Source organism: Hyperoodon ampullatus, assembly GCF_949752795.1.
Source record: "Hyperoodon ampullatus genome assembly, chromosome: 5".
Lineage (NCBI taxonomy): Eukaryota > Metazoa > Chordata > Mammalia > Artiodactyla > Ziphiidae > Hyperoodon > Hyperoodon ampullatus.
Genome location: NC_136918.1, coordinates 36,193,380 through 36,218,129, shown reverse-complemented (window position 1 = coordinate 36,218,129; position 24,750 = coordinate 36,193,380). Strand labels below are relative to the sequence as shown.

The 24,750-nt window shown below is 36.5% G+C and overlaps 1 protein-coding gene across 1 annotated transcript; it reads right to left on the bottom strand.

Annotated features, from left to right (window-relative positions):
• Positions 1-1,250: 1,250 nt before the first annotated feature.
• On the bottom strand, positions 1,251-22,545 carry PPP1R2 (protein phosphatase 1 regulatory inhibitor subunit 2). The gene is made up of 6 exons (XM_079705382.1): positions 22,141-22,545; positions 12,013-12,120; positions 10,133-10,210; positions 9,489-9,586; positions 3,920-4,087; positions 1,251-1,916 (listed from the first exon to the last, which is right to left on the bottom strand). Exons 1-6 carry the CDS (start codon positions 22,260-22,262, stop codon positions 1,870-1,872), a joined length of 621 nt encoding a protein of 206 aa, XP_079561508.1. The 5' UTR covers positions 22,263-22,545; the 3' UTR covers positions 1,251-1,869.
• Positions 22,546-24,750: the final 2,205 nt, after the last annotated feature.

Genomic DNA, 24,750 nt, shown 5'->3' with positions numbered 1-24,750 from the left:
ACCAAAAGGATCAGTTGTTAAAGGTTTTACCTTTTCTTCACTGTATAGCAGCTATTTCTACAAATAAAGAGCATGTGGATAATTTCTAAGAACTCGAAATGAGAAAACCAAAAACAGAGGTCTGTGTGCATGAACATATGTACACACATATGTATAAGCTTAAATACCCCCAAACAGGTTTAAACAGGTAAGAATACCTCAACATTCTAAACTCAGAAAGTAGAGATAAACATTGTTTATAAATCAGTAGTATTACTAGCTAATATGTTTTAGTTAGAACACTATACCTGCAGTTCAAAAGTACTGATTGGATTCCATTAAAAAAAAAAAGACATTCAAATTAATAAAAACATTCTTCTAACAGCAAAGAATTCTCCCACTTATTTATTTTGACATATTGATATTTCTATAAACTTGCAAGTGGAAGAAAAGCTGTTCAATAAAAGCCAATTCATACATACATACAGTATACAGAAATTATTTTAAAAGTCTGTTCGTATAATGGATTCCTTTGGTACTAACAAAAAATTAAGATACAAATAACTGACTAGAAATGAAACCATCACTAAACTAAGATACACAGGAACTGCACTTCATTTCAGGGAAGAAGTCCAAATCTTACTGTGTTAGAAGAATAAAGTACATTTGTCATAGTATACATTATGATATTCCCTTAAAGCAGGAACTATTTAAGGTTTTAAAAAAGTGTTCAGATTTACTTCTGTCTATACATTCAGGAACTATCATCATATCACTGGTTACACACAATTCTCTCATCATGCAAAAAAAAACCCCCAAAAACCTCAGTTAGTTGTTTTCTAAGGTCTAATTAAGTCAAACAATAAACTAATAATAGTACTTTAATTAGCAAGCTGTAAATCACAGAGGTGTAGAAATTCTGCAGTTGAATTGTATTTCCTGTCTATAGTACTGCTGCTATTCAATCTATTTTTCTCCATGTATTTGAAGAACTAATAGGCATTGATAGTCAAAATAAGATTTTCATTGTTGCAGCAAATGACAATATATGAGAAAAGGAAAAGTTCCTAATGTCACGACAATCTTTATGATCCTTTATAAAGGTAAAGGATTCTGTGCATATGCGTGGAAAGGAGTAAGAAACAAAGGGAGGAAGTTAAGACAAGTAGATAAAGGGAATGCTGAGACTATATTATAATTATATTTATTTAAAAAACTGATCTGAAGTCTGCCCATTGAGTGTACAAAAAAAGTCAGAGCAGACGTTAGTGCAAGTTTAACCTGATAATTTATTTGTGGAAAAAGCTAGTTTTGATGAGAAAAAGTTTAATCATTTCCTTGTAAACATAAAAGAGACTCAACAGGAATTTTAAAGGTAGTATACCAGAAAATGCAACAGTAACTCTTATAATTCTTTTCAATTAAACAGACAAGTTGAAGATGCATGTTAAAATACTTTTCAGACTGAATATTTATCAGCCTGTATGATCTGTTGTTCCAATTGGATTTTGATTTTTAAAAAACCTAACTTTTTATAAGAGCTAGAAGTGAAGAAAATAAATTAGGTCCCTTCTCCCTCCCCAAAAGATATTAACTTCTAAAGCATAAAAAGCTATATATCTTATACAAATTAACCAGTGTTCTTACAAAAGTAATGTAGTTTTGGACTGATGACATTATCTGTATTTGTGGTGAAGTACTAGGCACAAGAATATATGTATCAATTAGGCATTTTCAGTCTATTTAGTCTCTAAAGTTATTTAATTCTTGGCAATATATAATAACTGGTACGCATTTTGGTACTTAAGTCATGAATTGTAGAGAACAAGAAGCAGTATGTTATAGTAACAGGGTTTGTATCTGACAATTACTGTGCTGAACGAATCCCTTCTATGAGCTCTGTGATTTGTTTTGCAGTTGGTCACATGTAGTAGATCCTGCAATGATAAAAGAAAAAACAGCAACATAATTTGTTTGTTGAGTATTGCCAAACTTGGAACTACCTGAGCTAAAGTTTCCTTCCACTGCTACGTATGATAAACAAATAGAAAGATCTAAAAAACAAGATATATTTCATGCAGACTGATCAGTATGATATGAAAGAATCTGTATACCCCGTAAATAATATAAAGAGCAGAACAGGTGTATCTATTTAAGTGACAGGACAAATAGGTTTCAGGTTGAACACTTTTGTGAATAAATCACAGGTGGATAGCTAAGAGTTTATTACAACTCAAATATCCAGAACTATAAAAGATTTGTATTTATGATATAAAAATGATAAAAAATTTCCTGAGAGTCTAAACATGCCACATTTCTTTTTATAAAAACAGTAATAAAACAGGTGGGGATGGGCAGGAGTGTAGAAGAGGGGGAAAAGAAGGAAAATGATAAAAAAGTAATGGGTGCCATAGATCCTTGGGAGATTTTAAAAGCTGGTAAAATTTTTTTAAGGGCCCAAGAACAGAAAATAATGAACTTTCTTCTCTATGCCTTATTATGTAGTCTTTTCTATCTTTGTGGACGTTATTGAAGCGAAGCAGTATATACTCCTATGTAAGGAGTACTTCATCTCCACTGAAGAAAAACTGGCGTTAATACAAATTTTAATCATCTATTACACTTAAATGAAAAAAATGTATTTATGCATTAAATCTGTGAAATCCAATGTTTTAGACGCAGAGACAGACAAAAGGTCAGATTTATTTTTCAAAAGCTGTGGCTTAAAAAACAAATCCCTTTAATATTTGGCATAGTGGTGCTGGTACAAATTTTCATTGGCAAGTGAAGGGTATTCCCAATGCTTTGTTAGAGTCGCTACAAATGGATACTGAAAGTCTGAGAAGAAACTGATGAAAAGTTATAACCCAGAAACATCTGCATTGAATACATAAAAAGAAATCACCAAGATATAGGTAATAGGGAAACAAAGACCAACTAGGAGATAGGTCACCTAAAAATGGATAATAAATTTAAAGAGAGAGAAGAGAGAGACATACAACAATAATTACTCAAGATAAAGTTTGTTCAAGTTAAACAGACTATGGTGAATAAAATGGAAAGAAAATGCTGTATGAAACAAACTGAAATGCAAAAGCATAACATGGAATAACAAAAAAATATTGTCATCCTGCTATTATAATGAGCACAGTCATCAGGTTCTACCATAGAATCACTTGTATTTCATATCTGCTCACCAAAACACTAATATAATAATTATTTACTTTCCTAAGACTTAATCATCCAAGGCACAACATATACAAGTAAGTTACATCTCCACTCAAAAGCACCAGTTTGCAGCACAAAGAGTAGGTAGATGGGCACAAGATCTGCATTAATGGTATAGAAGGTTCACCTTTGTTGAATGCCAGAATAACAGTTTATTAAAAATAAATAAATAAAATCAATTTCCTATGACTGATCGAGAGTTGGTAGGCTGCAGTGGCTGGTTGTCTGAGACTTAAAAACAAAACAAACAAAAATCAGCCAAATAATCTGTTGACCCAACAGTCAAAAGAATCAACACTGGAAAGACATGACATACTTTATGCCTGAAGCGATGTTAAAACTAATCTTACATGTTAAAAACATGTTTCTTTAAAAAGTTTAAACCTTAACTGACATTGTTACAATAGACAAAATATGATCTGAACCATTAAAAACAAAGTATAGCTTAATATGAAGACAAACATCATTGCTTAAAGCCAAGTAGACCAAACAACATAGACATATAACATAACATATGGGCTTAAATCAACTCTGAGCATAAAAACATTATTTTGAAGCTGACCAACAGGGGTTGAAATTTTCTAAACTTTTGGCATAAAAGTGAATTTTAGCAAAATTTTCTGAGGTTCTTCAAAGTTGTGAGCAAAATAAAGTATATTATTTAGGTACAAAGGATCACAAGTGTCTCAGTGATATTTTCAAAACACCTAACCTTGATTTGATTCTTCTGTATTCATGCTTTCTCCAGCTGCAGTCTCTGACATTTCTTCATCCTCCTCCTCATCATGTAGGTCTTTTGAAATTAATTGTCTAGCTAATTTAATATTCAGTCCTTCATTGTAGTGAAGCTTCCTTTTCATTTCAAACTGTCGCTTTTTTTCTACAAGATACAAAAGAATAGGCGTAGGAAGTCTTTAGCTCAAAGATTGGCAAACTACAGCCTGTGTCTATTTGGTAAGTAAAGTGTTACTGGAACACAGTCACACTCATTTGCTTTTGTAATGCTTAAGACTGCTTTTGTACTCAATGGCAGAGTCGAGTAGTTGCAATAGAGACCATATGGCCCTCAAAACCTAAAATATTTACTGTCTGGCCGTTTATAGAAAAAGTTTACCAAGCTTTGCTTTAGGTGCTTCAAGTACATCTTAATGGGAGACTAAGAGTAAGAGCCATTAGTAGTTATATTTGTGAAGGAAATTTAAAGATATAGGAAAATTCTCCAGATAGAGTTCAATGGGAAAAAAGGAAAACTATAATACCATATACATACTATGTACAAAGCCTGCGTGCATGCACATGTGTACACACACACAAAATAAGACTCGGCAATTAACAGCCGTTAATTCTGGGTCAAGGAACTATGGGGTAATTTTAATGTTTTCAAGTTTTCTATTTTTATAATTCAGAAAAAATTCCTTTAAAAAAGTCTTATTATCCATTAAGAAATTGCCATGATTTAAAACATTGCTGGCTCTAGAGAGGGAGGAAGGGAAAAAGGGACGGGGGGAGGAAAAAAAAAACTAACATTGCTGGCCTAAAAACATAACCTCATTCCCAGAGTAATTTTAAGAAAAATTTGTTATTAGGAACAGTAAAGTGATTCTAGACTATTCTTTATTTATAGTCTTCACCACAGAAACATAAAAATAGCTGTAAATCAACACAACTGACCATATTTTATCAACAGATAGCACATTAAAGATCAACTGTTTAAGAAATATTATAAGATTTTAGAATTTCTTAGACCAGTAAATTGAAAAACAAAAAAGGAGTCGACATAAAATTGCCAACTGTTTATTTTGTCAAGAGCATTAAAACTCATTCACCAAAGGTTTATTATGGTATTCATAAAAATATTTTAATGCCAAAAAGGCATAAGAGCAATCTCTCAGAATAAGGCTATTCAAAGTACTTTCTCTATGTCCCCTAATTCCCTCTATCGAACCCACATCCCCTGCAGTGGAAGCGTGGAGTCTTAAACCACTGGACCACCAGGGAAGTCCCTCCCTTTAAGTTTTTATCATCTATACTTATTGATGTTCTAAACACTGGCATTTACAGTTGTCACTACTGATCAATCACTTTTCAGCCTCTATTTGGGTTGGGAGAAGGAAAGTTCCGAGATCAACATCCGTATCATCATCCCATAACATTTGTTGCAAACTACCAAGAAGATCTTGCCAGCCATCTTTCTTCTTCTCTAAGTTACTTTTGTGATTTGTTTTACTCTTTGAGAGTACCATATTGTAGAAGAAAGTAAAATTTTTTTAAAAATCAATAAAAGACCAAATCCTCATGACTAAATTTTTAGTGATGACTTTCAGATGATGTAAAAGCCAAGATTAAAAAACAACAAAAAATGATTCTAATTGCCTCCAATACCAGATACATTTACTAAAAAGGTAAGACTTTTTCTCAGTACAAAGTAACACATGTTCTTTTTAATGCAACTTAAAAAAACTTTTACAAAGTTAAAAAAAAAAGCTAGAAACTTAAAAAAAAATCTCCACACTCAGAAATTATCATTAATATTTTATGACTCGACTTTTTTCTAAAAATGTGTTTTTTATAAAGATGAATCATACCTTGTTGTATGTATATGCTGCTTTCTCACTTACTGTATAGTTAGAATGACCACGTCCCAGGAAGTCTCAGTTTATGCCTATTGTCTGATGGAGCTGTATTAGTGACCCTTTCACTCTTAAAATAATCCAGAGTTTAGACAATAAAGTATATGAAGATAGAGTAAAATTCTGCCACATACATAGCAGATTTACATAATTTTTAAAAGGTTATAAAGTAGTGAGTTATAATTTAATCCCCCTATCTTGGTCAAAGGTTTCTGACTTCCCCCTTTGTATTTTCATTGTTTTTTATGATGTAATATACAGCTGACCCTTGAACAACGTGGGGGTTAGGAGTGCCTACTCTCCTCACAGTTGAAATCCACATATAACTTTACAGTTCGCCCTTCATATTCGCAGTTCCGCATCTGTGGATTCAACCAACCGCAGACTGTGTAGTACTGTAGTAGGTATTTAGTATAAGTGGACCGGCACAGTTCAAACCCATGTTGTTCAAGGTTCAACTGCACATACATTGTTGTGCATCTGTTCTATTATTTTCTCAACATTAGTGTTTTTTTAAACTGTGCCTTATAATCCTTTAGTAAGTCATAACCAGCATTTTAAAGAAATGAAACAAAACAGAATAAACAGATAGAACATATCACATATAGTAAAGGTTAAGTAATGTTTTGTGAAATTTTAATTTTTATAATTTTATGTTTACATGTGTACTGAGTGGCACTTGGTAAAAATGTTTGAGAAACATTGAAATAAGGCCTGGGAAACTGAATTGCTAGAGCAAAGGGTGTCATTTTCTTTTAAAGCTTTTGGCTCATATGTTGCCATACCGCCGTTCAGAAAAGCCAAACCATTTTTCACTCCCATCAATTGTATATGAATAACTTATTTCTCCTCATTCACACCAAAAGGGAAATTGTCATTCTTTTTAATTTTTGTTGATCTGAAAGGAAAGAAAGGCACCACGACGCTGTTTTAATTTGTAGTTTCTTATTCCTAAGAGTTGATCTTACAGTATTTTTCTTTTGTCAATTATACTAATAGTCTAAGAAAATGATTTCTTTTTCATTCTAAGAGATATTAAACTTGGTTTTGCTTGTTATATATTTTAGTTTTACAATACTCAAAATTTATTATATAATTTATGTATTCATTTTGTAGAAAGCTAACATAAGTGGTCTCAACCTTCTTTGAATATTAATTTTACTTATAATCTTTGTATGGCAGAGCAACATAATGCCAAAGAGTACAAAAATTTTCAGGTTTCAGGCCCAGCTCTAATAATAATCAACTATCCATGTGAACTTGACAAGTAAATTATCCTTTTTATACTTTCTTTTGCTATTTTTCAAAATAATATAATGGAGAATATACCAATTATTTTAAGTTATTAAAAGTTAATATTTACCGAGTACTTACAATATGCCAGAATCAGTGCTAAGCGTCTTAAATTCTTTATCTCATTTAATACTCAAAAAAGAAACACACCATTGTAAAGCAATTATACTCCAATAAAGATGTAAAAAACAACAAAAAAAAATGACTCTAAATATTTTTATAGCCCCCCATTTAGAAATGAGGAAACTGAGGGTCAGAGAAATTAGGCAAATTAGGTAAGTGACATACCTAGAGTACAAACTTAGATCTATCTGACTCCATAGTCAATATTTTTAATTGTTATGTTACTAGTTACAAGATAAAATTTTCTTTTCTTTTTTTTCTTGCGGTATGCGGGCCTCTCACTGTTGTGGCCTCTCCCGTTGTGGAGCACAGGCCCCGGACGCGCAGGCTCAGCAGCCATGGCTCACGGGCCTAGCCGCTCCGCGGCATGTGGGATCTTCCCGGACCGGGGCACAAACCCATGTCCCCTGCATCAGCAGGCGGACTCTCAACCACTGTGCCACCAGGGAAGCCCCCAAGATAAAATCTTCTAAGAATGTCTTTAATAAACAAGGATGTTCAGACATGTAATTTATTTAAAAGCAATAAACACCTCTATCAGTAACTCTACTACTGGGAACTTGAACTTGTGAAACTGTAACTAGTAAAATGGTTCCCCCTGCTGGCTAACTCCTGGAACTACAATTTGAGGGACAATCCCTTAATGAAACTGACAACAGAGGTTAATAAAAAATTCCCTGTTCTCAACAGATCACGTTTTCAGAGACTAAGGATTCAACAAACTCTAGGAACAATTTCTATCTGAAACCGTTTCAAGGGCCTTTGGGGTATATTTTGGGAAAATAAATCAGGAAGTCACTGAGGACAGAAGATAATATATTACAATTTGAGATTATGCTATATGTAAAATTTCTTTCTTGCATAGTACTTAGGCTCAGACTATCATAGTTTTGTTCAATACACTACAAACTAAAGATGACAGGAGGGAATAGCAAATTGTACCTTTACAGCACACATGACAAAGATCCTGACAGTTAACTAGCAAATATTCAGAATCTTAGTTCTAAAGTTTCTAAACTTCTTTACAGTACAGGTAGTTTCTGCATTTCAAGCCTTCAAGTAAACAAACTACTCGATCTCTTTTTTCTTTTTTGTGAGGGTGTGTGTTTTTCTTGCATCTTTTTTCCTATACATAGGCTTGGTTTTCCCTTTTAAAAATAATTGAAGGGACTTCCCCGGTAGTGCAGTGGTTAAGAATCCGCCTGCCAACGCAGGGGACACGGGTTCAATCCCTGGTCTGGGAAGATCCCACGTCGCGAAGCAACTAAGCCCGTGCACCACAACTACTGAGCCTGCGCTCTCGAGCCCGTGAGTCACAACTGCTGAAGCCCGCGTGCCTAGAGCCCGTGCTCGGCAACAAGAGAAGCCACTACAATGAGAAGCCCACGCGTCGCAACGAAGAGTAGCCCCCACTCGCCGCAACTAGAGAAAGCCCGTGGGCAGCAATGCAGACCCAACGCAGTCAAAAAAATAAATTAAAAATAAATTATTAAAAAATAATTGAAAATAAACTATATACGCAATTTTCAATTCCTGAGATTATACATTCACATCCTTCAAAATTATAAAAAGCAACAAAGTGAAATATCTTCCATCTTTCCGTACCTCCACAGATAAGAACTATTACTCGTAAAAACAGGAACAATGAATAGGTAGCAATGCCTTAACTGTGTATGTACTGTGTGGGCTAAAAGAGCCTCTTTCATCCTTGTTGAGAGGGCTATCTTTATCTCCTTTCCTGTGACACTTCTGTTCTTTCTGTTCAATGGGACCTAACAAAAATCTTTATTCCAAGTCTGACCATCTTGATTCATTTGGTAAGCTTCACCATTGCCTTAATACAGAAAAAGCACAAGCAATTGAGAAATTAGCTCTTACTGCTATCCACTTTAAGATCATCCAAACACTCAATGACCCTAAATGCATTAATTTAATAAATATTTACTGAGCATCTACCTGGTATAGATGCTTGGTACAGAAAGGAACAAAAAGTACAAAGAAAGGAACACATGTTAATTCCTTTAAAGACAGTAGTATTTTCTTGAAATGGGGGTGGTGGTGGAGCTGTTATACAGTAAACCCACACAAGTAGAATCTGAATTATAAAAATGTTGCTCCCTAATCTCCCACCATCCACTTCCTAGAAAGGAAAACCATTTGACAGTCTTCTATATAATGGATTTATCTTAGCAAAAATTATTAGCAATGCTAAAAGCAGTAAAATTAAGAAACTACCTTGTTCTTCAGGTGAGAGGTCACTATCCTCATCTTCACTGCTTTCTTGTTCACGAACTCGACACTTTGGCTCCGAGCTTTCAGCAGCAGCAGTTAATCTATACAACAATCATTTACAAAGAAATCAATACTGTGATAGTCTTATATTAGTTGAGTGTCTCACTCAACTTTTGAGTCTCATAAAAACATCTAAAGATCATTAATATGCTAGCTATAACCTGATGAGGAACATAAAAAGGAAGAGAGTGGGACTGTATATAGAAACCAATAAACAAGAAGAGTGGAAGTTGACAAACCCATGAACAGCAAAGGAATAGAGCTTTTTTTCAGGAATTCAACTTATCTTGCCTTTCTCACTTCTATCTTTAAAACCCAGGTGGCAGGATATTAAAAAGCAAAAACAGAAAAACCTCCACTCAGGGAACTGACACAGGGAATCTGTGTACCAGCTTCTGGTTCTCAATCTACATACCTTGATTTTAACCTAGAAATAAGACTATGTAAGTTGCTATGGAAAATCCAGATAAACTTATTTATTTAGCACATGCTTTTTATTTACACTTGTACAAGTAAAGTAAAATGCCTTTAACTCTGCAGAATTAAAAACAGCATGAGAAAAATGCTTTAGAGTCATCAATACTTACTTCCTAGCTAAGATATCTGGGGTCAGGGCTTCAGTGGTTTCTGAATCACTCAGTGCATCTTCATCATCACCTACCATACTAGGATGATAAGCACATTATAAATTAATACCTGAACTATAATTTTTCAAGCAGGAAAACAAGGTAGAGAAACATGATTCTACTGACTAAAAGTATCAATGTATTTATGGCTCTGTTGTCATCTTTGAAGTTTAATTTTACATTGTTTCTATTTGATGCAAATATTTAAAAGTATAGCACCCATCAAGAAAAGCCTTCAAATAATTTTAAAAAAAGAAAAAACATGCAAAAAAACCCCCACTGCAACTATGAAAATAAATACTGAAAACACGAATCATCTGGAGGGGGAAAAAAAAACTTCAGTTAGTCCATCCAGTGGCAGGGAAAAAATAATGCAAAAGAACCCTATCCAGCTTTAGAATATGTATTTGTACATCAACCTGAAGATAAGACACAAATGATCTATGCAGACACAGGTTACGTAAAATAACAAAATTAGATCCTAAGACCTAATTCAGGAAGTTTAAAAGCTATTTAGCTTTCCCAATCTACTCTCTAATGAAAAATTTGCTCCCCAAATAATTGCGAAAAATGGTTATCTTTATTATTTAAATATAAACAGTTTTAAAATAATGGCTACAGCTATTTATTTTTGAATGTTTGATCTTAATTTTTTTAGGATAGTTATCTCCGACCAACACAGATAAGGGATATCTACTACATTTATTGAAAAGGAAGAAAGCACTGACTTTGGCTCCTGGTACAATAAAAGTTTTAGGTTATGTTTTAAAGTGTATACCTGTAATTAGGAGAAAAATAAGGATCACTTTCATAAATGATATGTCTACTTCTTCCCTCAAGCTTTATTAGTACTGAGTTTCAGTATCTGTACCTCCTATTTCATTATTTTTCTCCCCTTGTCACAATCATGTTAATTCTTGTTTTTACTGTTTTTGCTATTATCAAGTTATCTCAACTTATCTTACAAGTTTCCTCCATTGATTTAGAACATAATTTCTTTAACTCTATTTTAATAGTAACTTCTGGATTTATGTTGTTTTACTTGAGTAACAAATACAAAATACTTCAGCCCTGAAAATCTTTATTTTTTTCAATACAATCTAGGCATGATCTGAATTAGGTATTTCTAAATTATTTAGAATCTCATTATGTTTATTGGTGCCTTATTTTTGTCTTCATACTAACTACAGCCATATACTATCATTTTACAACTCATTAAAAAAATGAGGGGCTTCCCTGGTGGCGCAGTGGTTCAGAGTCCGCCTGCCAATGCAGGGGACACAGGTTCGTGCCCCGGTCCGGAAAGATCCCACATGCCACGGAGTGGCTGGGCCCGTGAGCCATGGCCGCTGGGCCTGCGCGTCTGGAGCCTGTGCTCCGCAACGGGAGGGGCCACAACAGTGAGAGGCCCGCGTACCGCAAAAAAAAAAAAAAAAAAAAAAAAAAAAGTTACCATCTGTGAAGTTATCCCTTTCTTCAAAGAGAATGAATAAGCCCCTGACACCTACTTAGGAAGCAAACAAGCCCAGCTCTCATCTTCCTTTACAAATAGATGACTTTAAGGAAGGCAAAAGTCACTTTGTATATATCATTAGCAGCTAGGGACCACTGAGGTGCAATGAATAAACATTTACTACTATAATTATAATGTAAAAAATGGATTCCATAAAGTTCCATGTTACTTTTACTATTACACAAAAATATGCAGTTGGGTTATTAATTAGTGTTCCGGTAACAAATATAAAAAAACAGACAAAGATTCAAATCATGTCATCCAGAAGCTCATGTCAAACGCAAAATGGAAACAAGTCAAAAAAGGAATGCTGTGTACAAAACATTACCTATGGTAAGGAGTGCTAGGTTCATCTATTTTCATTAAACCATAGTCTTTGTCTGCTGGATGATATGTCGCCAGGATGTTCATTTCATCCCACTTCTGGGACTTTTTACTAAAATAAGAAGAAAAAAAATTTTCCTCAACGTAGTGAAAGATACAAAATGTACACATCTAAAATTCACAAACATCCAAATCCCACATTGCAATTTCTATTTGACTGCTAACTTCTATTTTTACATCTACTTTCTTGGAACAGAAACTGACTTGGGTAAAAGCCATAAGTAACTACAATAAAGTGTCAGTAAATATTTTACAGAATACTTAGTGCCCACATATTAAAAACACATTACAGTTGTCCCTCGGTATCCTCAGGGGATTGGTTCCAGGACCGACACAGATACCAAAATCCAAGGATGCTCAAATCTCTTCTATAACATGGTGTAATATTTGTATATAATCTCTGCACATCCTCCCGTATACTTTAGATCATTACTAGATTACTTATAATGCCTATTACAATGTAAATGCTATTCAAATAGTTGTAAATACAATATAATACAATGCAAATAGTTGCTGGCACATGGCAAATTCAAGTTTGGTTTCTGAAACTTTCTGGAAATTTTTTTTCCAGAATATGTTTGATCCATGATTGGTTGAATCTGAGGATGCAGAACCTGTGGATATGGAAGGGTAATCAGATTCTTCACCAGGCATTCAAAAAACTATTACATTATGACATGTTTAATCTTCATCTGGCCTATAGAATAAGAGCAAAAGCTGGAATTTACACATTGCCTGATCTCAGTAGTTAAGGATTTTGGATCTACGATATATTTTTAATAGTTTGATAAAAAACACAACAGAAATATTCTCCTTGGCGTAATTTTTTTAGCAGTGTCTATAACAATCAAAAGAATCATAACATAAAACCACAGAGAAAACCTCATTAAATTCAGATACCATTAATAAAGATTTAGATTTCGGGGCCTCCCTGGTGGCGCAGTGGTTGAGAGTCCGCCTGCCGATGCAGGGGACACAGGTTCGTGCCCTGGTCCGGGAAGATCCCACATGCCACGGAGCGGCTGGGCCCGTGAGCCATGGCCGCTGAGCCTGAGCATCCGGAGCCTGTGCTCCGCAACGGGAGAGGCCACAACAGTGAGAGGCCCGCGTATCGGAAATAAAAAAAAATAATAATAATAAAGATTTAGATTTCACATAAAATTATACCTCAGTTGTTTTTTTTTTTAATTTAAAAATATAACGATTTGCTGATAAATGGTTTCAGATCACCTGGAATAAATCTACTTAAGAAAACTAGAAATGCTTTGTAAATGCTTTATGAACATCCATTATTGTCCATTCAACAAAATATTTGTATAACTACTAAGGTGCTCAATAATTAAATGCCTTAATTACAAATCCTTATCTACTCATTAAAAAGGACATCAACAACCTCTCTGCCAGCCAACAATATTCTGTTACATATACAATTTGTGACTTGGTTATATACTTAAAAATAAAACTACCTTAAAAACAATCAATGTAGATTTTACACAGATTCAAATCATCCTTTCCATATTTGCTCAACATTGGTGAGATTTTTACTGCAGATATTTTCAATTTTCCTAAATCTATCAATACCTGGATCTTGAACTGCTCTTGAAGAAAGACGTATTTAAATTTTTAATATCATATTCTCTTCTCCATGTTCTGAGTCACCTTAAAAATTACATGTGCCCACTCGTGGCAGTTGAGCCTGACTTTATGTTCTTCTGCTTTCTACCATAAAGGGCCCACAGTGTCCCCATTTAAGGCTAATCACTTTTTTCCTTCATATTTTTATTGTGGTAGAATATACATAAAATTCACCATTTTAACCATTTTTAAGTGTATAGTTCTGTGACATTAAGTACATTCACATTATTGTGTAACCATCACCATCATCCATCTCTAGAACTTTTTCATCTTCCCCAGCTGAAACTCTGTACCCACTGAACACTACCCCTCACATCCGCCACAACAACCATTCCATTTTCTGTCTCTAAGACCACTCGAGGTACCTCTTATAAGTGGACTGATACTGTATTTGTCCTTTGTGGATGGCTTATCTCACTTAATGTCTGCATGGTTCATCTATGTTGTGGCATGTGTCAAAATTTTCTTCCTTTTTAAGGCTGAATAATATTCAATTGCAGACTAAGTACTATGAACTACAATTTCCTTTTAAGCCTACTTACCCTTAGTTTTATCAAGAGGCAAAGGATGGCCTAGATATACTCCACAGGTGACTGACACTACAACTCCCATCCCTCCCCCCCACCGAACAGAAGTTTCTTCACCATGAAAAAATCAAAATCTTAAGTTTATAAGAAGCTAAAAATTAATGGGTCGTTTATTTTTAAAGCACAGAAGTAACATTTCTTCTTTAAAGAACTGCTTTTTATTCATTCAGCAAGGTACTCACCTGAATTTTCAACTAATCAAACTTAAATGTTGCTAGTGTGTGTATGTATATAACACTTGATTGAACTAGACTGTGTATATAGATGTTGCTTTACAATAGTATTGATTTCTTTAGATGCCTAGTTTCTGACCATCAGAGTAATAGTTGGTCTTGTGGCGAAAAACAAAAACAGTAACATACAACTGGGAGATAGATGTTTAAGGTTCAAGTTCCATTTACCCTTCATTAGTCCTGTTACTATAGGCAAGTCCAACAAACATTCTCTCTTGGGCTGTATTTACTCTACATGGAAATTATAAAAAATGGAATTTTTAGGATTTTTAAATCTAAAGTTTTGTTAAGAGTCCTGAAACCATATCTCACTTAGCACTGTGAGAATGGCTTGCGATAAGGCATTCTGAAAAAATGTTTAAATTGCTTATGTACGAATGCCTTCTCCCACTGTCCCACAAGATTCAAAATTTAAATGATTTTGAAATATTTATGATCTGCTACAGAATGAGTTTTTCTAAAAAGCAGTCAGTTTTCTATTTGACTAAATCTACAGTTTCAGATTTGTATTTTGCTAAATAGCTCTATTATCTACAAATTTCTGTAAATTTAGAAAGCAAATGATTTAGGTCTTCTCATGGTCATATTCTACATAAGGAAACACAGTGAAAAGAGATACACGTTAAAGATTTTAGACAGCAGAAATGATCAAGAAGCTTCTGATTAGAAGGATAATTAAACACATATACAAATTTTAAGAGAATTAGATTAATTTTGTGAAGAAAGCAATTCAATTAATAGACAAAGGGAGACCCATTATACGGTAACTCAGTGTTCCCTCCTGATAGACAAGGCCTCTGAAATGATAAGCCAGAGTACAGTCCGAGTCAGAGACACAAAAGCACAGGTAAAAGTTTCATAAAACCTGTATTAATACAGTCCAATTAAGATTCCCTATTAAAGATACTGTAAAAGATAACTAGCACATATCTATTTACATAAAGTTCAAGAGCACGCAAAAACTAAAATGTATAGGGATGTATACTTATGGAATTACCATAAAACTCAGGATAGTGATTATATTACGGGGGAGGAGGAGACTGTGATTGGAAAGGACAGGAGACATTTCTTTTCTTTCTCGTTTTTTTAAAAATATTTATTTATTTATTATTTATTTTGGCTGCACTTAGTTGCATCATGCATGAGGGATCTAGTTCCCAACCAGGGATCGAACCCGGGCCCCCTGCATTGGGAGCGTGGAGTCCCACCCACTGGGCCACCAGGGAAGTCCCAGACAGGAGACATTTCTGAGGTGATGGAAACATTCTTCTTCTTGACCAGGATGGCAGTTATAGGGGTGTTTGCTTTATAATTATTCCTTAAGCTTTAAAATTACATCTAATAAACTTTTCTGCATGTGAATTAAATTACAATAAAATATTTTAAAAATAAACACATACAAAATGACTTTGTTAGGTGTGTCCTAATCTCAAAGTAAAACAAGCTACTTCCTAAGTGATGCTAACAATATTGAATTAAAATGACAATTTATCATCATTAGAAGAATAAAGATGGCCCTCTGAAGTTACAGAGGTACCCCCAAACACCCTGCAAATCTGTTCTGTGAGATAATGACAGAAGAAAACGAACTGAATTGTAGGATATAAGAAGAAATGATGTTTTCTTGAAATTAAGGATAAAATTTAAGAATCACAATCCTAGTACCTTAACCCACTAACAATTTTGATTTCTGTATATTCTTTCCACTCTAACATATACGAAAAAATACCCAAGCTATTAGTATATATAAAAATATAGACAAAACAGTATACATATAGTATATATAAAAATAGCTTCTATATCAGTATATGTATTTTATCATAAGCTGCTTGTATTTTCTAGTCTTTACCTTTTTAATATTACATGCATAATATTCAATAACAAACTATTTACCTAATATTAGATATTTAGATTGAATCCAGTGTCTTCCTACTTAAAGTAAAGTAGAAATGAACATTTGTGCGTATTGTATTCAATGACCTTTCAGGATAATTTGCTAGGACAAGCATATCTGGGTTAAATTTATCAAGAACTTTGTAGTTCACTCCATGTTGCCATATAGTTGTTTTTGTTTTTTGTTTTTTTTTTTTTAAAGAGAGGACTATTTGTAATGTCCCCAAATAACTGCCAAAACTTTGCCAGGATTGGGTATCTGTGTGTGTTTTTGCCACCTGAGAGGTATAAATTGATATTTAAACGCTGTTTTATGTTTTTCTGCTCATTGCCTAATAAATAATATGAAAAAATGCTTATTTTACTTTACTTGTGTGAATTGTTTACATCTTTTGCCTATTTACTGGAAACATTCTCATTAATTTGAGTGAGTTCTTTATATCTACATAAATGTAAAGAACTCATTCAAATTTATGAGAAGGTTTAAACCACATTATATATAACTCAAAGATTTATATAAGATTTAAGCTATATTATACAGAACCACATTACATATAACCTAAATTTTTCCCATTCGCTTGCCATTTAGTTTACTACCTACTATAAACAGAATTAAAGTTTTATATATCCAAAGCTTCACTCCACATCTTCACCACAATACTAAGAGAGAAAGAACCTTACAACTGTCAAGATCCAGAGAAGATATTATCTTGCAAAACCATGAACTTTCAATAAGGGCATAAAACAACAGACTCCAAAGAATTCTGGAAATTCTTAGGAGGAAAGTAATGAAGTGGAAGAAACTGTCTGCAGAGGACACTGGATATGGAAATTAGCATCTCTTAAATTTTGGTAGAATTAACATCAGTTGAGTAACAAAACCCAAGGAGTGAACTTGGTTTCTTCCCAATACCACCACAAACTGTTCGTGTGACCTTCTTTGGGTCATCATCTCCACTTACAAAAAATAGGCACAGTTACCACTTACACTGAAGATCTGCTGTGAGGGTGAAAGCACCTGCTAGTTTCAGCTCCCTCCTCCCTCTTGGGTGATTGGTTTTCCGGAAGCCTAAATCTGCACCCAGAAAAAGTCACCAATTCTCACTTTCACTTTGATAGCTCATATGATGCCATCTCAAAGACCTACTCATACTTCTTGTTGCTTATGACCTTCTCGTTTTTACAGTTTTAGCCGAGTTTGGAGTGGGAAGCAGGATTTTGCTTCAATGTGTTAAACTTTAACCCCACATTTCAAGAAATGGTTCTTTCTTAAATGAAGATTCAACTTCTGTAGGTTGACAAAGTACAAGCCTTTGAAGCTTGAACAATTAAACTAAGACTTAACAATAAAAGCAATTAGTAAATAAAAGGTCACTTTTGGAAAACTTTACTCAGTGGGCCTTTGACCGTATTCCATATCCCTTTATAGGCAGAAAAAGACAAAGCTGAAGCATGCTTATATAAAATTATATTAAAGGAAATTAATTTAAGCACAATTTTTCCAAGCAGAATTTGCCTACATTACCTAAGACTACTATAGAATTTGAATTGAACACAGTGAATCCAAAGCATACTGTGTACAACCACCCCAAAAGTGGGGAAAATTAGATTTCTTTATTTCTAATAGAATAAGACCAACATTTGAGGGTGAGGTACTGGGTTAAATACTTTACATTTAGTAACTCATTTAATAATTAAACTAGGCAGGGATATAACGAATAACGCACTGTAAGTCACAGAGCTAATAAGTAGCAAAGAGGATCTGAACCCAGGCAATCTGGCCCCATATTAATCACTAACCTTTAACACTTCTAATAAGATAGGCTTTAGTAACACAATATTTTCAACAATTCCAAGTGAACATTTTTCTCACTTTAATATTTCTGAAAACAGAATATATCTTAAAATGGATGGCATCTTAAAATTGGCAGTATTTTTTTCTTTCTTGGTGCTACCTAAAATCATGGTACATCTTAGAATCAATGGTGTCTTGTTTTTGATGAAACACACGTACTTACTCACTAGATCTGTTATGTCTGACCTTCACAGGTTGTTCACTATATTCAAAGTATCCAGAAAGAATGGGAATTCCACAATCATAGTGATGACAGTGGTGTTCTAATTAGTTGAGCAGGGTGCTGCAATATACTGACATTATCTATGCCTAATTATGTGGATTTACAGACTTTATCCAGTTTTAATTGAACTAACCCTCAAAAAGTGGTACCTGACAAACGGTACTGAAGAAACCACTCACTGAAGATAACAGTACCAATGCAAAGTACAGAGAATAAGAAGATAACACCACTGGGACATTAAAAAAACAAAAAGGTTGGACAAGAACTGTATTAAAAACAAATCCTAAAGATTACTTGAAATACGGCAGTATATAAACCTCACTTTAAGTATATACTGAATCTTGAGATATTATCTAATGGTAGTAGTATATGTATATAAATCGTAAACAAACATATTTGAAACATATTTCAAGTTTTTCCTACTAAAATGATGCACAATCAAAAAGTTTAGAGACCACTGGAATAGCACAACTCATGACTTAAAAAAAAAATCCCTTAGTAACATCTCTTTATGTTAAATAAAATGTTCTGTTAATATACCCTCTCACAACTGATGGCGTTGGGGTGGGGAGTGGTTTGTGCAGAAAAGGGAAATTACCCCTGTACTTCACATGATAATGGCACCAATAAAAGGTATGGTTATTTGTGGATTCTGTATTTGCAAATCTGACTACCTGCCAAAATTTATCTGTAACTCCAAAATCAGTACTTGAGGAGATTTCTCTCTCTCAGACATGCATAGAGCAGGGAAAAATTTGAGTTGTCCGATGCACGTGTTCCCAGCTGAGATTAAACCTTCTTGCTTCAGCTCTCTTACTGTAAATGTGTTCTTTTTATCTATTTAGTACCATGTTTTTTGCTTTTTTGGTGAATTAGCTGTTCAAAATGGCTCCCAAAGATCGTGCTTAAGTGCTGTCCAAGAAGATTGTTACGTGTCTTATGGAGAAAGTATGTGTTAGATAAACTTCATTCAGGCATGAGTTATAGTGCTATTGGCCATGAGTTCAATGTTGATGAATCAACAATATGTATAAAATTAGGTGTCTTTAAACAGAAACAGAACTTTTAAAAGGTTATGGACTGACTGGTTGATGAAAACGTTGTGACCAGAGGCTTACAGGAACCTAAGTCTGTATTCCCCCTAGGAGTAACAGTTCAGTATTAACTAACTCAGTGTTTGTGGTGACTTTATAGAATGTCACTACTGAGAACAGTGAGAACTGACTTAAATCTCTGGTCATTTTCACATTAATAAGAGATTATTTTGCCTAATACTCTGGTTCCAACATTTGAAGTTAGACCATTACACTATACTTTTTAGTTTCTGAACTTTAAGTGCATTGTACTTGAAAGAGCTATTTATTTCGGTCCTTTATACATGAAAGGGAAAATACTGGTTGTACTTAAACATTACAATAAGTTTGTTTCAAATGTGTTCACCTATACTTTCATTGTTTCTGTTCAAAGAGGCTCTCATAAAGTCACTAATATTGTTTGCATGAGCTGTGCCATAAATAATAATGTGTACTGTATTACCAATAGAATTAGTTTATTTCCTTTCCAGTCAAATAACACTTACCATGAAAAAACCCATCCCCTTTTACTACTTAGAACCAAACATCATAAACCTTAATGAATTAGGGCTTGGTAGCTGCCTTTGAAGACAGGACTATAACCTCCTAATTTACATAAGTCAAAGTCAACTGCCTTGCAAAAGGCCCCCTTTAAGTCAATCTGCCCTGTTAGCAGCTCCTAGAGAAGGAGCAGCCCTATGTAGGTGAGACAGTCTAGTATAGTGGCTTTCCAGGCAGAAGGACCTGGAGGTAAACCCCTGTCAATTATATAAAGAGGCCAACACACAGAGTGGGGCCACCAGAAATTACAGCAGACCAAAGTTGAGAATAAACAGAAGCAGCAGCAAAAGACAGAAGAAAGTAATAAGCTACTTGGTAGCCAAACAAAAAGAAGCTCACACTGGAGAATAGGTAAATAACTTAAATGCCAGTGAGAACCACATTCTTGCTGCTGAACACCCTGAAATCATATAAGAGCCTTCCATAGTTTGTTTTGTTATTAAGACTATCTTGGTCTTCCTGTTATAGCTACGCTCTGGTAAGACTGTTTTCTTAATCCCATTACAACACCCCCCCCTTCCCATATGAAGCGGCTTACCCCAAATAGAGGTTTGAAAATTTCATGTTGGAGAACGTAAGAGAGTCAAGCATCCAAAAGAGAGTGGGAGTAGGAGAGGTGCTAGACAAATTAAGGTCCTTTCCAACCCCCAAAGGCCATGATTCTGAGCTGTGATCCTACTTAATGTTTCCCTCAAGGTAACACAAATCCCCATAAATTTACCATCACCAAACTGTAGTTCCTTTTATAGCCCTAAAATGATCCTTTTGAACAGGTGTGCCCTAGTTCCAATATTCAAAATTTTCGGGAACATCCTCATTTTAGCTTTATGACTTCACAGATTTCAACAACTTTTCTTAGGCCTTACTTCCAGAATGTAGAGTCCTTATGTGCTTAGTATCTTAGAACACCCAAGCCCCCGAGGACTTCTAACCCAGTGTTATATTTTACACTATATATACGGTTTTGCACCTTTTTTTTCCCCATTGAGGACTGCACCTTGGATATCTTTCTCTGCGCATTAACATCTATTTCATTCTTTTTAAAGGCTGGTCTGTTTTCCCATTATACTAATGTACCATAATTAATATTTCACCAGTCCTTCTTAATGGACCTTGGGTTGTTCCCAATTATTTACTATCACACACAATGATATGGGTCAACATCTTTTCACATATGTATTTGTGAGTATGCAAAAGCAACTAAATTATCACGGGATCATTTTAAGTTGGTACTTTCTGAACTGTTCTGAGCTTACATATGTCTTTCAAGAGGAACAAAGACTAGAAAGCGCTCAAACTCTCGTTGCAGATGCAAAAATAATTAGCAATAAGTAGCTTTCCATTAAATATAGATCAGACTGGGAAAATTTCGGTTTCTTTTAATGCAGAGATAATGGCAAAGCAGGACCCAAGAGAGTGAATGTGGCATGATTCTTGTGATAATGTTCACCTAAAAAGGAACGACTATGGCAGAAGGGCAATTAGAAAAATGGAGAAATTATCTCTTTTTCGGAGGAGTCTCTTATTAGCTTGAGACTAGATCTTAAAGGGCTCCCAAGCCAAGAAAATACACTTTAATCATTAAATTTTAGACACTCGGATACGAAGTGAAGAAATAATAAATGCTTAACGAGTGAAGCTTTAACTTCAATTTGATTCTTTAATATTCCCAATTTCCAGAAGCTCAAAGATCATGGTGTATGTTTTAAAATTATTATATATATGCGTATATACTTTAAAAAAACCCCACACAACAAACGTCATAGCTCTTGTCTTCTTTATAATCACTCCAACCCTCAGCCTGGCCGGCGGAGGGAGACCCGAGCGGCACAAGGGCCGCATCTACGCAGCTGCCCCGCCCGCCCGCCCGCCGCGCTCGGGCTCGGGGTCCGGGGTCGGGCTGGGTGTCGGCAACAGTGCCGGGGGGCGGGGAGGGCGAGGCCGCCCAGGCGGGGAAGAAGGGGCTGGCCAGGCCGACCCGGGCGACGATGGCCGTCCCTCGCGGCTCTTACCTCAGCTCTTCGTCGACACTCCTGCCGGGTTGTTCGGCCGATTCCACCACAGAGGAAGTCGTAGAGCTCTTGTTCTTCAGGATCCCCTTGATGGGCCGGTGCGAGGCCGTCGAGGCCGCCATTGCCCGCCGCTCCGGCGGTCGGCTCAGCGTCGCTGCTTGGCGCCGGGTACAGGAAGGAAAGGGCTGGGCGCGAGCACAGACTCGCTAGTCAACCGCCAAGCCCGCCTGGGGCTGAAGCGGCCGCACCTGCTGTCGCGGAGACAGCCACCAGAGTCGTTGTCACGACACAACGACTCGGACACTCTGGCGTCCAGCCGACGCCGCGTGGCTAGTGGTCCTTAGCGCGTCGGGCGGCCCTTACAGAACCCTAGGCCACCCGCACTTTATCCGCGGCCCGCGGAGAGAAGCCGGCCTAACGCCGGAACGACGCCGACGCCAAACCCAAGCGGGCCCGCCCTCTCGCGATATCTGGGGCGGGGGCGGGGCGGGGGCGGGGCGGGAGGCGGGGGCGGGGCGAGAACCATGTCCACCTCCTCGCCCCGGCCCTCTCGGTGAGCTCTCCCCTGCCTTGGTTGGGGCTCTGGGTGAGGAAACCTTCCGAGAGGTTTGCGGCTGGACTCTGTACCGAGCTGTACATCTCTCCAAGCACCCTCGCTCCCACCACTTCATGAGGTTCATATTGTTATTTCTGTATTTTATAGATTTGAAAATTGAAGCTCGAAGGTGACATCATTCCCCAAAGATATTAACTGACTTTCAGAGAAATGAAGTATGTCTCCTCTTTCCTTCCGTTTAACCAGCATAAAAAGCTTAACTCTCCATTATAAAATCATGAAATATCAGCATTGGAATGGTCCTTAGAGACCTATTGTGAGATCATAGAATATTGACTTTTATGAAATCATAGAACATCAGCATTAAAATAGTCTAACATTTTTACCATTGGAAAAGCTGAAGAGAGGAGAAGTGACGGGACCACCACTGTCACACGGCCCATCCGTAGTGTGTGGTCATAGAAGTTCAGACTTCTGCGTCTAGTCTGATGTTTCACCATTTTACCACATTCTGCCTCTGTGTTGGTAATCTCATGGAAGGTTTCACTGGCAGAAGTTCCTAGAATTGTAGTTTATAATCTTTCTCCCCCCAGATCTTGGGAACTCACTTACTGTAACCAGCTGTCCAACACTGGGTGAAACAGGCCAAAAGCCTAGGGGACTGTCTAGGTCTTTGTAAGATGAGTCCCAAAAGAGAAAAAAAACAAAACCCTCCGGCACACCCTCTCCGCACGTTATCTCTGCCTGGGTGCGAATGAAAGATAGCCGGGAGAACCTTGATGAGAGAGAAGAGACCTTGAGGCTCTAAGGTGCCAGGATACATGTGTTTCCCAGTGGTGGGTGCTGTGACTGTTGTGAGGAGAAGTGGGTTCTAGGGAAGGGCAGGAGTTTGAAGCCCTGGGAACACTCTGGGAGCTAGGCTGTATCTAAAGTCAAGCTCAGGTCAACAGAGGGGGTGGTGTCCACTCCAGCCACCCAGCCTCTCTCCATGCAGCACCACCACTGGAGTTGTACAGGTGGGAAAAGTGGAGGGCTCAGGAATTAAGCAAGTTGCCACCTGTTATGGGTGGAATTATGTCCCCCCATGAAGTCCTAACTTCCAATACCTTAGAATGTAAACTTATTTGGAAATAGAATCATTGCAGATCTAATTTGTCAAATTAATATGAGGTTGTACTGGAGTAGGGTAGGCCCCTAATCCAATATAACTGGTGTCCTTATAAGCAGAAGGCCATGTGAAGACAGGGGACTGGAGTGATGCATCTACAAGCCAAGGACCACCTGGGGCTACCCAAAGCTGGCAGAAACATGGAGAAGACTCTCCTTTCGATCTCTCAGAAGGAACCAACCCTGCTGACATTTTGATTTTGGACTTTTAGTCTCCAGACTGTGAGATTAAATTTCTGGTGTTTAAAACCACCCAGTTTGTGGTACTTTGCTATGGCAGCTGTATATACCCCTCCCCTCCCACTCCTACCCTTAGTCCCCAACTCCCTCATCACCAGGCTCTTTCCCATCACCCTTTCCTTGATCAGGCCTCCTCATTATCTTCATGACAGGTCAGAGCAGAGCAGACTAGTTCATCCAGAATTGCCACTGCCAGCAGATCAGATCCCCGTGGATTCATGGACTACTAGGTCTGGAAGGGACCTTGTCAATCCCACCAGGTAGCTATCCAGCCTCTTCTCCAACAATCCCAGTGGCTGGGAGCACCCCACCCCTCAACACCGCTCATTTTATCTTTGGACAGCTCTGAGTCAGAAAGTTCTTCCTTAAATTGATCTGACTCCCGGATCCCAGCAACATCTGGCCACCGGTGTAAGGGATGAGAGGAGAGAAGGTGGATGTACTTTATCATACCCCAATGGCAGTGATCTCACTCAAGTCTCCTAGTCCTGGGCCCCAAATCTCATCTCCCTTTTAAAAAAATTTTTTTTAAATTATTTATTTATTTATTTTTGGCTGCGTTGGGTCTTCATTGCTGCGCGTGGGCTTTCTCTAGTTGCGGCTAGCGGGGGCTGCTCTTCATTGCCGTGCGCAGGCTTCTCATTGCG